Source organism: Cyclopterus lumpus, chromosome 10 (genome assembly GCF_009769545.1).
Source record: "Cyclopterus lumpus isolate fCycLum1 chromosome 10, fCycLum1.pri, whole genome shotgun sequence".
NCBI lineage: Eukaryota > Metazoa > Chordata > Actinopteri > Perciformes > Cyclopteridae > Cyclopterus > Cyclopterus lumpus.
Genome location: NC_046975.1, coordinates 14,926,512 through 14,943,019, shown reverse-complemented (window position 1 = coordinate 14,943,019; position 16,508 = coordinate 14,926,512). Strand labels below are relative to the sequence as shown.

The following is a 16,508-nucleotide window of genomic DNA, read 5'->3' as shown; positions in this document are numbered from 1 at the left end:
AGTGCCACAATTATTAAATATTTCATACTCTCTTTCCTTGGTTCCAGTTTGCACTTTAATTTAATGCTGTGTGTTAAACACACCTTAAATAAAAACCTTTTTTATATTAAGTAGGACCATTGTGAACTGCATTATCAAATAAGGTGTTAAATTCTGAAAATATTAAAAAAGAAAATTTGGGCTGTCTTATTCTCCTTATACACTTGATTTTGTTCATCTCTTTTACGATATGAAACTGGACACATCCCTGTTTTTTCTTAAAGTGCAAAACTTAAATTTCTTAACCCGAGTTATCCAAGGCGATGGGAGGATAATCAATCAATCAATTGGAGTATCCACATTTTTAAAAGTTGATTTAAAGCTGACCCGGCGTTTCCAACATCGACACATTTCAACAAAGTGCACTAATCAGCTCGCAGCCATGAGCTAACCAGTAAGACATGCTCGCGTGCTCTAACATGCACTAAAAGCTACACAAGGCCGGCCCAGCTACGTCATCAAAGCAGGAGAAGCTTGGTAAACAACACACATAGAGAGAGAGTGACTTTATTCTCTGCTGAGGAAGACATTACTCCATTGTATCTTTACATAGATAATCAATGTCTGCTGCTATATTAATGCTTATAATGTTAAATACAGCTCCTTTAAAACATTTCATTATTATCTCTCAAAAGAAATTTTACCGCCATACATAATACCATGAGATTGTTGCAAGAGATTAATTCTAACATCATATATGTATTTCGTCGGTGACAAAATACTATAGCACAAAACCTGTTGGCATCCCATTCAATAATTTCTCTTTCAATCCTGCTGATTTGTGGTCAACATTAATTCAATCTCATTATGAACTTCAGGTTTCTCCTCGTCTGTTTTGCTGGTGTCATTGCTCACTAACATTATTTTCTTTGGCGGTTTGTGGGTTTTCACTTTAAATACGTCCCACCTCTCAGGAACCAGTCCTCTATTGAAGAGCAGTGAAGCGAGGAAGGAGAACAATAAAGTAGCAAATAAGTTGGACAAGCTACAGATCGTCAGAACAGGAGAGTGCTGGACATATACACCGTTCTCAAGTGTGCAACCTGGGAAGTGGAGAACAACGGGCAACCCTATTGTTGGCTCGCCGCTCAGCACTCTCAGCGACACTCCAGCAATCAAGCCCATGATGGAGCCGTAGCCATTGGAGATGGGAAAGAAGAGGACACAGACGAGTTGGGGGAACATGATGGTGTAGCTTATGCCTGAGCCCAGGATCCAGAAAAACATAATGCTGTTGTGTACGAGGGTGAGCAGGGTGCCAGCTAAGCCCACCAACACCACGGTGGCACGGATCACCCACTGGAGCTCCCTATCTGATGCCTGCAGGGGGGGAAAAGCCTGTAAACTGAAACAGAAAAGGAATAACAACACGTCTAATCTTCCCCTCAGGTGTCCTCTTACCATAGTCCTCAGTATGTTCTTATAGATATTGGATGTGAAGATGGAGGCAGCGGACAATAAAGCAGAGTCTGTCGATGACATCACTGCAGCAGCTATTGCTCCGATACCGATGATGGAGATGTAGTGTGGGGTGAGGTAATGCAGAGCAATGGGCAGAACATGACTGGCCTCTCCACGCTCGTATGGGGTTGGAGAGCCGTACGCGGTTGTGTTCCAATCTGACGACCAAAAAAGTGACATAAATTAGCATAGTCTCTCCACACATTTGCCTTTTAATTCCATTGCTGTACCTGTTGATGCGGCCACTGCCCCGATCAACACGGATGGGATCCCTAGTATGAATATGAGGGGAGCTGCAATAAAACAGGTGATCCTGGCTGTATCTGATGAAGCAGCTGACAGCGTCCTCTGATGGAAGTCCTGGTATCCAAGGTTACCTAATGTCTTTGAAAAAACAAAAAGAGCCTTAGTGGAAATCAGTCATCTTGACCATTAGTAGTTCTGTCGCCGTTACTTCACTTTTATTTTCCATGCAATCAGAAACGATGGAATTTAACATATTGCATAATAATGTTGTTTTCATTACGATGTGTCCGATAAATTGAACTAAGATCTGCATTATATACACACTGTCAGCAGTGCCGTAACGGAAACACATGAGGCCCCCCTGCAGAATAAACCTGAGAGCCCCCCCCCCCCCCATATGTAAGGGATAATGTATTGTCCGCCGGTCATTATCCAAAGATAAACGAACAGGACCCAAGCTTTTCTTTTGAGGGAAATTTATTCAATCAGAAAAAACAGCTCAAACAGAGAACAAATGTATTCCAACAGAAACAAAACATATGCTAGGGCCTATCAAACAGAACATATGTTACAACAACATAACAAATATGCCTACATATAGTCGATACACTAGTAGGCTACTTTCTACAGGTTTGCATTTGAATACACATGTGCGCGTCTTTTAGCAAATCTGTGTGCAAAGTCTTTAACCACGCTCTTTACATCTAAACTGCGTGCACGTTTATTCTCTATGCTAAGGATGGCCAGACCGGACAGCCTCTCTTGTGACATGGAGCTTCTGAGATATGTTTTGATCAGTTTTAGCTTGGAAAATGACCTTTCAGCGCTTGCGACAGTCACGGGTATTGTCAGAAATAATTTGATGGCCGTGGCTACATCAGGCACACTTGATAGTATGGAGTTGTGTTTTATTATTAGCGTGTTTGCTAAATCATAAATTGAGCCATTTTTTATTTCCCTGATGGCGAACTCTAACGCCTGTCTTAAGGCAAGCACCTGGTCTGGGAAGTCCGCAGATAAGTCGTCAGAGTATTGCTCAGCAAGGGCACTCGCTGACTGGTACATATCATTGTCTGACTTTGACAGGAGTTCTCGTGGGCATAGGAACCCAAACCTCCTTGCCACCTCTTGCATTCCACTGAACCTACGGGTCACCTGTGTAATGGCTATGTCTACAGTCTGGTAAAACACTGACACTTTAAAGTGTTCTTTGGGATCCAGCAGCCTCTCATCCTCGCATAACTCATCGAAATGCCTCTTGGTGCGCCTGGCGCGTTTTTGAAGAAATGTGGGAGAAATGCCCCAAGACTGGGCAAGATCTTGGGCACTTTCTTTAAGGCTTTGAAACTCCCCTCTGAGTGCAGCAAGGCTCTGCGATACACCGGCTAGATATTCGCTTGCCTGCAAAATATCCACATTCTGTTTCTGTAGGCTCTGTGAAACAACATTTACAGTTTCGAGAAGTTTACCCTGTATAACTGTTTGGAGGACAAACTCGAAATTCTCCATGCTGTGTTTGAGTCCCTCGGCCTCAGCACACTCTTCCTTTTTGTTGGACAACAGACATATTTTCGTCAGTGCTTTCATCACGTCTTTAAAGCGAAAGCGGAGAGAGCGCACAGCATCATGCCGGGATGCCCAACGCGTCGGGCATAGCCGTTTAAGTGTAGGCCCTGCTTTGAACTCTGTCTCCAGGAGTTCCCATCTTTTGATGCTACCACTGAAAAAAACATATAGTTTTTGTACAGAATCATAGAATTCTTTTACCTTCGTTACATTTTGGCATGCATCGTTCAGGACAAGGTTTAAATTGTGAGAAGCGCAGTGAATATAGATGGCGTTACGTTCTCTGTCTGAGATGCGTTTTTGTAGCCCGGAGTACGCCCCACTCATTGTGGCTGCACCATCATATCCCTGTCCTCGCCATTTATTGACAGAAATACCCTTCTTCTCTAAAAGGCCAACTATGTCTTTCTCCAAACCAGATGCGCTTTGATCATGTACTGCATGGAAACCCATAAAGCGTTCATGTATTTTGACCTCTAACGGAGTGTCATTTTCATCTTTTGAAATTGTTACATAGCGCAGCACCTGGCTGAGTTGATCTACTTTGGAAATGTCTTGAGTTGTGTCTATTATTACCGAATAAAATTCTGCGTCGTGGACCTCTTTCACTATCTTGTTTTGAACCTTCTGTGCCATAATAGAAATAATTTAATTTTGAATTTGTGGGCTTAAGTATTTTGTTTTACTTTTGCTGGAAATTAACCTCTGTAATATAGGGTCATATCTGCCGAGAAGTTCTATAACGGATAAAAAGTTTCCGTTATTGATTTCTCCTAGTTTCTCACAATCTGCACGGAATGCAACATTGCATGATGCAAGTGTCAACGTAACATCAACAATTCTTGTTAATACCTCTGACCAAAAGTTGACTTTCTTTTTATATTCAGCGGAAATCTGCTCATCAATACTTTGATGTCCTTGCCATGTGTCATACACGACACAAGCTGCCATATGTGAGCGAGTGTGTTCGTGCTCTTTTATTTTTCTAGACAGTCCTTGCCAATCATTTATTCCCGTAGTCCAGGCACTGTTATGGCATGCAGATCTCCTCTCACCAAAAAGCCAACAGGGCTCACAATATACTCTGTCAATTTTGGGGGAGTAACATAGCCATTTGCGTTGTATCTTGGTTCCTTTTTTTGACACTCTATGATAAAAATCTTTAGAAAAACATCTCCCCTTTTTATCTTTAGGATACGGACCTTCAAATTTACATGGTCCCTGCCTTAAAATGAACTTTTTCATGTCAGCATCAGCAATATCCACCGGGAAATGTGCCCGGTCACCAGGGTAAAGTGTAGTATTAGAAGTTTCATCTGACTCTGTCGCACGGCTACCCGAGGCCTCCTCACGGCTGCCTGGCTCCTCACTGCTGCCTGGCTCCTCACTGCTGCCTGGCTCCTCACGGCTGCCTGGCTCCTCACTGCTGCCTAGCTCCTCACGGCTACCCGAGGCCTCCTCACGGCTGCCTGGCTCCTCACTGCTGCCTGGCTCCTCACTGCTGCCTAGCTCCTCACGGCTGCCTGGCTCCTCACGGCTGCCTGGCTCCTCACTGCTGCCTAGCTCCTCACGGCTGCCTGGCTCCTCACTGCTGCCTGGCTCCTCACTGCTGCCTAGCTCCTCACGGCTGCCTGGCTCCTCACTGCTGCCTGGCTCCTCACTGCAGCCTGACTTCGCTGGACTTGCAGAACCTTGGCGCACGCCTGGCTCTCCCTTATCCTCTGTCACAGAATATGATTTAATTGTCAACGGTGAATGGGACTTTTATTTTGAATGCCATAGGTTTAATAAGGTTAATGTATTTTCAAGCACAACACATAGACAGAGCAGTACAGCTGTCAAAGTATAACGTTAGCTAAGTGGTAATGTTAGCTATAGCAAACAGTACAATACCTGTCTCTTCTGGCAGATGAGTGCATCCTTCACCAGCTGGTCGAAAAAGACTTGTAATTTTGGGAAGTTTGGCATTTAATTCAGAAATTTTCTGTTTTGAATGCCGCTTTTGGGCACCACTTTTTAAATGTGCGTTTCATTTTTCCTCAAGAGAAATTTCCTCGTAGTTCTCCCAGAATGCACCGCGGCCCAACTGTGTTCACACTGGATCCCATGTAAAGTCAACTACAGACTCGTTTGACGCAAATTTGCGTCGGGCGGCGCGATAGACGCGAATCGGGCGGCGCACTAGCCAATCAGCGTTGAGATGCTCCGCCCGTCACTGTCCTGCCGTTGTTAGATCAGAAAACAATGGGAGGACATCGTAGCGGTTTGCGGACCCCCCGAGCTCTTTAATACAGCTACAGGTTAGCCTGAAGTAGCGCTGGAAGCGGCTGTCATCCAGACGCAGTTCCTGGAGAAGACGGTGGAATTCACCGAGCTGTGTGCGGCGACGGGTGATGTTATGAACCCAAATACGAGGGCGTCTGGTGTTCCGACGTTTGTTGTATTTCCACAACAAGTATAGAGTAGAAATAGTGGCTATTTATTTCATGGCGGACGGCGGTAGTTATAACTGTTTTTACGGAGACAAGCCACGGAGATAAACCACGCCCCCTTTTCACGTCTAAACGCGCCTGTGCATTGACTTTGGGATCTGGTCGCGCGTTTGGTGTGAACACAGTTTTAAATACTTTTTTTTATTGTGTAGCTTTATATGAGAGAGACAACTTTTAGGGATATCTTAATGTTATTACGTAATGTAATATTATTTATTTATTACATTATTCGGCCCAGATTCGGCAGCCGATAAACCGGTTGCCATGTCTCAGACAGAATCTGCCCATGTCCGTAACAGCTACACCTGGGCCAGACATGGCAACATTGAAATGTGCCAAAGGTGGCTCACATTTGGCCGCATCGAGCCGGAACACAGCCGAGTCAGCCGACACTTAGCCGCAATACGGCCGAGTGCGCTGGCTAGTGTTGGATAAAAAAAATAAAAAATTGCCACGCGAGGCCCCCTGTCCCTGCGAGGCCGACCCGCGGTGCGGGGGCTGCGGGGGTGATCTCTACGGGCCTGACTGTCAGGATCCCTGTCTGACCCATTGTGTGTTTACCTCTGTTCTCCCAAGTCTCCTTACCTCATGTGTCTGTCATCCCCTGTTTGTGTTTTGCCTTGTGCTCGTTGTGTGTGTGTGGGTGTGTACCTCCAGACGCTGCCCGTGGCCACTCCCCCGAGCGGTGCACAGCTGTGGCCGTTTGGATCATCACCGGCTCCATATATACCCTGGTCGTGCAGGCCTGGGTTGTCAGTCTGTTACGTCTTCTGCCCCGGTAGTTCCCACTGTCGCTCCATGAGATTGTCCACTGGCTTGTTACGCTCGGTAACGCTCTCTCTCCTTGTTCGCAGAGTACCTGCTCTCTTCTGCCTGCCTCCGGTGTTGTGCCTCGGGACTCACACCGTGATTTGCTGTGCTAACCTCCGACGTCGATCCTCGGGACTCACGCCCCGACCCACCTGCCTTCGGTGTTGTGCCTCGGGACTCACACGGTGATTTGCTGTGCCTACCTCCGACGTCGATCATCGGGACTCACGTCGGAATTGCTAAACCATCCTTACGGAATAAAGTTCCTTATCCCTATCCTGTCTCCTGTGGTCTGCTCTTGGGTCCTAACCCTGTTCTCCCGTGACAGAACAGACTGACCAACATGGATCCAGCGATCACCGGAGCAGCTACGCTGGCTGGACACGGAACGCTGCTGGCTGAACATCGGCGGATGTTAATGGACATGGCTGAAGTGCAAAGGTCCATGTCCGCGGAGGTATCCCAGATCGGCCGCTTAGTGCAGGACCTGACCCGTCAAGCCAGTCATCCGCCTGCTCCAGCACCAGCACTCCTCTCTCCAGATCCCGCCCGGCAGATCCGGGAGTCCCCCGTGCCGTCTCCGGATTCCTACGACGGAACACTTGGGAGGTGTCGGGGATTCCTATTTCAATGCCGGCAGGTGTTCGACCGCCAGCCCCAGACATTTGCTTCGGACCAGTCCAAGATTTCCTACGTGGAGGGTTTACTACGGGGTAGAGCGCTGAACTGGGCCACGAATACGCTGGGCATTAACCAGCCTAGTTCTGTGGATTATGTGACTTTTTTGGAGGATCTACAGAGGGTCTTTGATCACCCAGTGTATTCGGAGGACGCAGCCCAGCGTCTTCTCCGCTTACGCTTCTCCCTTATCCCTATCCTGTCTCCTGTGGTCTGCTCTTGGGTCCTAACCCTGTTCTCCCGTGACACACACTTTCCAAATAATAAGAATCCTGCTGATGGACTGAAGAAAGTGATATCCAAATTATCTTAAGTCAAGAGCCAGGTGGGGAAGAAAACTATCATGTTCTCAGACAATGTTGTTAGTATCTTTTGGGTTGGTAGTAAAAATGAATTTCCCAGTCCACCCACTGGATACTGGTAAGTTTGAAACATACATTTAAAAAAATTGCCTTGATTTGCACATCTGCTTTCGTTACACCTAAATTTCATGTAAAATGTAATAATACAATTATGCATATGTGGCAGTGGGGTGTGGTTAGACTCAGCTGTAGAGTGGGTGGAGCGGGGGTGTGGCTCAGGGAACAGTGCCGGAATGATGTCTAATCAGTCTCAGCTGGGGCTGAGGGTTAATCAGCCTCAGCTGGGGTTAATTGGTTTGTCTCTTCTCAATAAAGAGCAGGAGGGACTGAGAGGCGAGAGGAAAGAGCGAGGAGCGTCACCGAGCCTGTTTGTGTGTTTGTTGGTAATAAAAGCATTTTTGAACTACCTCAAGCTGTGTGCTGCCTCTGTGCAAGTCCGAGACTCACCGGGTAACAGGGAAACCTGTTACAGCATACAATCATAATAATAAGTAGTTTTAATAAACAAATAAAAAATATGTGTCTCAAACCACTTGTTTGCCAGGACACCCGAGGGCAAAGTGTTCTTATGCATCCTCTGACAGACACTTTCACAGCAGACATTTTGACTTGTCGAGGTATTGTCAAATTACACTTCTGTCCTTCGAATGTTCGCTTTGTTCCACATTAATTTCTATTGAAGACGTTACGGCAAATTCAAGCATTTGTTTTAAGTTTAGAACACAATAGAAACACTGATCAGAGTGTTTAGAAAAGTTATTGTTCTGGCATGTTTTATACCAAAATACAAACTGTAGCATCACTCTCGTACACTGTTTTTTATCACTTTGATCAATATTTATACTTGCATCGAAAATATGACACCACGTCCTTTTTTGTGGCAGAATATGGGTACATTTACTTGAACAGAAATGTATTTTGACCTTACCTTTATAGTGTTACTAAAGACCCTAAGAAAGGCTCTGTTCTGTTCTCAGTAGACCATGATAGAGAGCCAGTGTGCACAATACCAGGACCCTTAAACTGCTGCAGATAAATGCAATTCATCCATCATTCATTTGATTATTTACACTTATTCTTTACTTATTTTACTGCTGTGTCAAAATGTATAACCCTTACCAATAATAAGAAATTATCAATCCACCTCCACACTTCTTCTTTTTCCACCGAACCAATCCAGGGGCCCTGGTAGGTGAAGTTGAAAGCTGTCTTGGTGATGTCAGTTGAATAGGGGCTCATTAAGATGAAGGGGACACATAACCACTGCAGAAAAGACAATGAAACACTGACTTAAACGTTTTTAAAACATGCATATTTACTTGATAATGTGATATGACGAGCAGATCCTTCTAGACTTTGCAGGGTACCTTGGCAGAGCGCCTCAAGTGTTTCTGTTATGTGAGAACACATGAGATGCTGTTGTCCCTCGAGGGAAAACTGAATACAGTTAATGCCAATACGAGAAAATGTTTTAACGAGATCGAGCATGCTTCTGGTAAAAAGCGAGGAACTCACCAAACTGATGAATATGAGGCTTAACTGTATGATGTCTGTGTAGGCGACAGAGTAGAGGCCTCCCAGCAGTGTGTAGAGGATGGCTACTGAGGCAGAGATCCAAATGCAGACGGAATAGGGCAAATCCAGGATCACATTCATTGTTGCACCTAAAAAAGTAACACAATCGTATCCATGCAGAATTTATAGGTTTCAAAACAATTGCTTTTTCTGTTGAGTATTATGTAAACTGTGCACAACAGTATGATTAAATGGAGTTTTGATTGATGGTTTTAACTTTAACTTCCCTCATGATGATATGGTTTCAGTGTGTAACTGACACATAACATACTTTAAACACAGGACTGTGCTTCAAATCTAAGAGTTGATAAATCAAACTGCTTTGACAGCTGTAAAATCTTTCCAGGTAACTAAGCGAAAGGTGAACATCATTTTTTATTTTCTTATCACGTATTGAAACATGTTTCAACATTTCCCCTGATGACATTTTTGGAAATATTATACTCGCTCAAATACAAGACGCTTGTAGTTGGTGTGTAAAACCAGGCTTGTTAGCTTATTGGTTATGAGTGAAAGGTTTCATCACATGTTTAAAACCAAAAGAAGAAGAATTTATTGGAAATCATGTACGTTCTAATCTACACGGTACAAAAAGTAAACAATTGTTTGAAGTATAAATCATATCATTGCAAAAAGTGTCTGTGTGACCTACCTAAACCGATTAGAGTTCCTGTGACCCAGATTATGTCGGATATCAGCACTGCCAGGGAAAGAACTGCACTTATTACATTTCCATACTTGATCTGGAGCGGGTCCATCATTGTTATATATCTTTTGTCTCTCATCGTCTTGGCGAAGAAAAGTCCACCTGAAGAATTGAATGGCACAAAGCGATTTGTAACAGGGTGCCAAAATGATTTAGAATTGCACCCCTTAAATATTGTCAGAGTCTCAATGGACAGTTTAGTATTTTATTTCACACATTATTCTTTCCTGTCATTATTTTTAATTTTAACATCACTTCACTATCAGGGATGCAATTTACAAGACAGATCTGCCCAACATTAATATTCCACATACCACTGTTTATCTAGTACAAACCATGACAGACAAGTTCGATATTTCAGATGTTTAGATATTTTTTCCAGCTGTAAAATCATACTGAGTGACAGTGTGATGTTACAAATGCCCCTTGAAATGTCACAACTGGGGGAAAAATCTATGTTTTATTTATATTTTGTAAAAACATATAGACGTGATGCCATTATTAAGATGCATGAACAACTGTCTTACCAACAATGAAAGAAAGGCTGTCTGTTATCGGCATGACAGCCCACATCAGTCCCATAGTTGGAGTGTACACTAGCTCTGCCAGACCAAGAATGAAGCCCCCTCCAACATATGTAGCTGTAGGAAAAACATCCACAAGGTTGTATACATAAATATTCCCTATATTTGTGAGACAGATTTACAACAGAATACAAACCCTCACTGATCACGTTGTTATCCTCTGTTTGGGCTAAACTGACCTGTGAGAAATACAAATTGTCCAAAGTAGGTGTAGCATACAGAATACTGGCCCATTTACCCATTTAATGTAGTTCTATAAGTGGTATAAATAAGTACACCAATGTAATTTCATTATACATTTAAAACACCACAGTAAACTATTAAAGAATATGTAGCATCAAATCAAAAGGTAGGTCAAATGAGATTACTGTAAAAAAATTGAAAGAATGATACATGTTTTGACAACACATTTTATGTCAGCCCTTCTTAGCAAAATGTCCACCTACTCCCCATGATAGGTCAAAATAAAGTGCAGATATGTGCAGATTTAGATGGAAACAGATTCTATATCATGTTGGTATGGTACAGCATCAAGATACTGAGGGACACAAGTTAAAATAATCAGTGGTGGAATGTAACTCACATACTGTACTTGCATACAGTTTGAAATACTTTCACTTGATTATATCCATTTTATGATACTATCTACCCTACTACATTTCTGGATCCTTGGTATGCGGATATGACATTTTACCTCAGGGAGTTTGACGCCCCTGCCATGCATAGTTGAAAACCACTGCCTTGCGGTACAGATTCTTGATAGAATCAAAGGCTAAGGGAGCAAACCCTAACAGAAAACCATGCTACCGTGGCAGCACAGAGGGCGTTGATGAATGGAACTACCTGCATCTTTCGGCCAGCCACTGCAGGGACTAGTGATTCGCATCTGTCTTGACATGTTCTTAACCTTACTGGAGGTAGTGAACCCTGCAAGCTTCATCAGTGCATTCACCGAACCCTTCGTAATCGGAAAAATAAAATATGATTTCTTCAAAACATAGGTACAGTATATATTTTATTAGTGCACAAAATGAACCATGCATCAGTTTTACACAAAATCACTGTGTTCAAAGAACAAAACCAACAAAACATGAATTTCCCACAAAAACATAACTCAATGAATATTTACTGCAAATCAATGAATATTTACCCCCCCCCACACACACACACACACACACACACACACACTCACCTGTCATAGTGAAGACTCCCACCACGAGGCTGATCCTCCTGTTGCCCAGCAGAGTGATCTCTGTTTGGTCACCCTGGCTGCTCTTCTGCAGCCGCTTGGTCTTCATGGAGGCCCAGATGCCGGTGCCCAGCACCAGCAGGTAGAAGAGCACCATCATCACCAGTCCTGGGACGTTCAGGCTCATCGTGCAATGTCTCACTGACTCACTGACTCACTGACAGACTGCAGCTTATACCGTTTTATGTAGAAAGAAGCAAAACCGGTTATTCTAATCAGCAGCTGTCCTGAATGACTAAGCCTCTAAATAAATAAATAACAGTGTGACAATTATTAAATACACTTTCCCACTTGGACACCTAGGGACTTTAACACAATGTGCCTCAATGATATCTACATATTTAGTCTTGTTTGGACTAGTGAGAATGATAACGATAGCAAGGTCAACAAATGTATGCCTTCTCCCTATACTGCCATGGTATTATGGGAAGTCTCTGAGCTGCACTCCTGCGTGACATTCATCAACAGTCAAAACACCAAAAAATGAATCTGCCCGGCAACAACACAGACCTGTGCATGTCCTTACAAATCTAGCATTACCCTGAAAACTTGTTTTTAAATTGCAATAATCGTTCTATAGCTACTTAAGAATATTCAATATTCAAGACTAAGCAAAAACCAACATTGTTGGCTTCACTGAAAGAAAACATCCTTAAGTAGAGTTTAACACTCAACACATCTAAAAGTCTTCAACAATGCTACCAGCTCTGTGAGACTATATACACAGCAGTGATGTTAACTAAATACTCATGTTTACATGCTCAAATACATGCACCGACAATGATAACATGCTAATGTTTAAGCCATGGGTATGAAGGTAGATACGTATGTGTCTTTATTACGCATACAAGAAAAGATGTTTTGAGAGCAAATTTATCGTTGTAAGTAAATTAATTGTTAGTTTTGCTTATGAAACTAGAATGTGTTGCTGCAAATCAAAAATCTTTGCTCTCAAAATAAAAACCGTTGCTCTCAAACGAAAAGCTACGAATTGTGTTTGGACGTAGTGGGCGGGGCATATGCTGTGGTTACATGCAAGCAGAAAGTGGGTCTGCATATCAACACAGCAGCCCTCCATGTCGTTCTTTAAAAAAATAGACTCCACGGCACTAACAACATGAAAAAGAAAAGTGAAGTGCTGCTACATTTAAACTGTTGACAAAACAGAGCAATATGATGTCAACTTAACTCCATGTCATCCTCACCGTAACCTCCCGTTAGCTTAGCATGACAAGAGCAAGTCAAACCCACCAATAGAAACTCCTCGCTCATTCAGCAGCGTATGCCCCGCCCACTACGTAGCTTTTCATTTTGAGAGTGAAGGTTTTCTTTTTGAGAGCAAGTATTTTTGATTTGCAGCAACACATTCTAGTTTCATAAGCAAAATTAACAATTTTCAAAACATTTTTTTCTTTTTTTTGCGTAATAAAGACACATCTACCTTCAAATTGGACTGCCATTGTAAAAGAGAGTCTTTAAGACTGCTGACTGGACGCCTCAAACTACAAGGTAAACTATAAGGTAAAGGTAAATGAATACTCTTTTGAGTATGAATTTGTGTTCCATGGAGGTTTTATATTTGTAAAACTTTCCTCAAGCCGAGAAAAGTACTTCCCCCAAAAAAGAATATCTAAGACTATTAAGACCATAAAGTAATTGCTGACCCGGAGAGAGGACATTGTTGGGCAGTTGAAAGAGCAATTTGAGGAACTCCTAAACCTGGCCAACGTGTCCCCTTGAGAGGGGGCAGCGCCTGAAGACTTGGGGGGGGGGGGGGGGGGGGGGGCCAGTGGACCAGTAGACCAGTGGACCAGTGGACCAGTTCTTTACAATCGCAAGACTACTGGAGGGGTCCTGGGAGTTTGCCCAACCAGTGCTTTGTGGACTTGGAGAAGGCTTTCGTCCGGGTCCCTCTGGGTTTTTTTTGTGGGGGGTGCTGCGGAAGTATGGGGTGCCGGACTAGAGTATGGAAGACCCAGAACACGTTGGAGGGATTATATCTCACAGCTGGCCTGGGAATGCCTCAGGATCCCCCAGAATGAGCTAGACAATGTTACGGGTGAGAGGGAAGCTGGGGTCGGCCTGCCGGGCCTTCTGCCACCGCAAAACAACCCCGGATAAGCGGCTGATAATGGATGGATGAAGTTCCGCATTTCCATGTTTTACTAACTTAATTAAGAGTACGTTACAGAAGTTGTAAAAGCAAACTAAAATGAAAAATTACTTTACAAATGAGATCACACCATTTTGTCACATCATGGAAAACCTGGAAAATCAGGCAAACGCCAAGTTTTAACACGGCCAGGCCCTTCAGGCTCTCTGTGACATGGTGCGAGCGTTACAGGCCTGTGGATTATCCATTACAAACAACAAAATATGCCACATAGTTTTATATTTGACAGATTTTACATCAACTTTTAGCATGCTCGGGTTTTCCAGGATGTGAAAATTGTGTGATCTCATTGGCTTTCCGTTTTTATTGCATGATTGTATAACCCCTCTCAATGATGAACTTGCCTAAATCATTGAGTGCATATATATTTTGGTTGCATCAAATGTCCCTGATTAGTCTAAATGTGTAAAGATTGACTTTTACAGATCTACTATTTTTTTTTTTTTACTTGTTTGTCAATTCCCAGGTGAGGGTCCAGCATAAGACTTAGATATTTAAAATTGGTTAAGCAGTAGGCCTAACTATAGCTGTAAAATAGTAACGTTACAATATTTGCCACAGAAATTAAGTGAATTTACAGAATAACGTAAAATAGCACAAAATGGATCAATCCCAGTAAAAGTAGCCTAACGTTACTTCACAATTCATATTATACAGTTTAATTCCAGCACTGCTCGCTGGGTTCTCCTTATTAATGTTATCTGAAGTAGATGTTTAACTGTATCACAGACAGATTAATGTTGACAAACATTAACTAACAAACTAAGTTCAATTCATGGTCAACGCCAAAATTCAGCTGCAAGTTCAAATTGAGAAAGAAGCGGTTACAGCTTTCTGTTGACTACGATGTCTTTACTCACCAGTCTGCTGAGCATCTGTGTGAAGAAACAAGGGTTCATCCAGGTTAGTCTACCTCACCTCTCCTCTTTGTCAAGACATGTTAAGGATATCCTTCAGCTACCATTAACTTATGAATGTAGGAAGGAGTGTCAGATGCAGACCTAACTTCTGCATATACTGTAAATACATGAATGTTTGAAGGTTAATTCTTCGTAAAATATAATTTACAAGGTAATCTGGCTTCTTGTACAGTCTAATTCATCAGAATCAGCTTTATTGGCCAAGTATGCATGCACATACAATGAGTTTGACTCGGTTTTCTTGCATATGTTTTTCTTACACAGAAATGGAAAATAACAGCGAGGGGACAAGGACAGCTAAGATGGACAGATGAATATGATATATTATGTATAAAATGTATATGTATAAAATGTACAATTACCCACAATAAAATAGGAAATAAAACATCTATCAAGTTTTTTGTCAGAATTATTTATTTGCCATTTGACGCAGTGAAAGGTGCATAACAATAAACATAGACATAGAATAAAAATATAATAAAAACAATAAACATAAGTAAATAGATGATGTAAAAAAATAAAAATACTGAACAAATGAATATACATGGACTTAATGATGACAATGACAGGTGATATGTACGTAATAAAAATCTAATTTACAAACTGTGAAATTATAATCTATAAAGGCAGCAGTGGATATTTGGATTTTCGAGACTTGACAGTGTATAACTGATTAAACTGCTTAACCGGGGACAAACTCTTCTTGTGGTGGTTGTTTTGGCTTTCAGTGTTCTGTAGCACCTACGAGAGGGAAGACATAAACAATGAGATTTTTATACAACACAGTATTACAACATATCATAATGCTTTTTGTCAACGAAAACTGTGCATATCTCTTAATGGCTTTAGTAATAGTAAAATGTAATGCCTAGTCTTAATAAAATGTATCTTGGCGTCTTGTGATGCCGTAACCTCATAATACTGCTCTCCCCTGTAAGAAAATAAAGAATCACTCTGAATATCATTGGCTCTGTCGGAAATTAGAATCAGAAAAAGTTGTATTGCCCCATAGGTTTGGACCTATAGAAATTTGTCTCAGCGTTTTGGTGCCTTACAATAAAAACACAGTTAAATTTGGCATCACATTGTGACCACATTTTACGTATGTAGGACACCTATTGTTTTAAACAGCCAAATGCACCAATGGTCTGATCAAAAGAAGTATCTTATTATTATTAGTGAAAGTGAAGTGTCTGCTGAATGGATCCAACAGGAATGTGTAGCCCATGGTTCTCAAACTTGATGGAGGAAGAAACATGTTCATGCCCCAACAAAATTGTAACAAAATGGTCCATGCTGAATTTTTATTAAAATTGATTCCTCCATTTGTGCTTTTATAAATAATGGAATAAAGAAAATTGCCATCGCTTTAAAGTAGACAAGAATGCTCCATCAGACAAAAAAAATAAAATGTGCAATCACTTTGTTAGAACAATGCAAATAAAGTTATATCTGTGCAAAAAACAACTAATATTAACCTGTTTTGCACTGAATATCTTTTTAATATAATAACAACAAAGTGCAACCTGTGAATAACAAAACAGTTAAAATATTTGGCAATAAAGAGTTTTACTGAGTTTTAATCGGCATATGTTTTCAAAACAACAATAGCGTGCAACCTCTTTAAAACAAAAGAATCAGTGCCGA

The 16,508-nt window shown here is 42.0% G+C and overlaps 1 protein-coding gene across 1 annotated transcript; it reads right to left on the bottom strand.

Moving 5' to 3' along the window:
• Positions 1 to 530: 530 nt before the first annotated feature.
• On the bottom strand, positions 531 to 11,933 carry LOC117737847 (high affinity choline transporter 1-like). The gene is made up of 8 exons (XM_034544058.1): positions 11,712 to 11,933; positions 10,463 to 10,576; positions 9,882 to 10,037; positions 9,170 to 9,318; positions 8,774 to 8,917; positions 1,731 to 1,884; positions 1,441 to 1,658; positions 531 to 1,359 (listed from the first exon to the last, which is right to left on the bottom strand). The coding sequence occupies exons 1-8, from the start codon at positions 11,893 to 11,895 to the stop codon at positions 805 to 807; spliced, it is 1,674 nt and encodes a 557-aa protein (XP_034399949.1). The 5' UTR covers positions 11,896 to 11,933; the 3' UTR covers positions 531 to 804.
• Positions 11,934 to 16,508: the final 4,575 nt, after the last annotated feature.

What these genes read in the sequence shown, in the direction of transcription:
- LOC117737847 (XM_034544058.1), bottom strand. Translation starts at nt 11,895, where the DNA reads ATGAGCCTGAACGTCCCAGGACTGGTGATGATGGTGCTCTTCTACCTG. An exon ending in GGGAGTCTTCACTATGACAG is followed by an intron (nt 10,577 to 11,711) that starts GTGAGTGTGTGT and finishes TTTTTCCTACAG; the next exon opens with CTACATATGTTGGAGGGGGC. An exon ending in GCCTCATATTCATCAGTTTG is followed by an intron (nt 8,918 to 9,169) that starts GTGAGTTCCTCG and finishes TCTTTTCTGCAG; the next exon opens with TGGTTATGTGTCCCCTTCAT.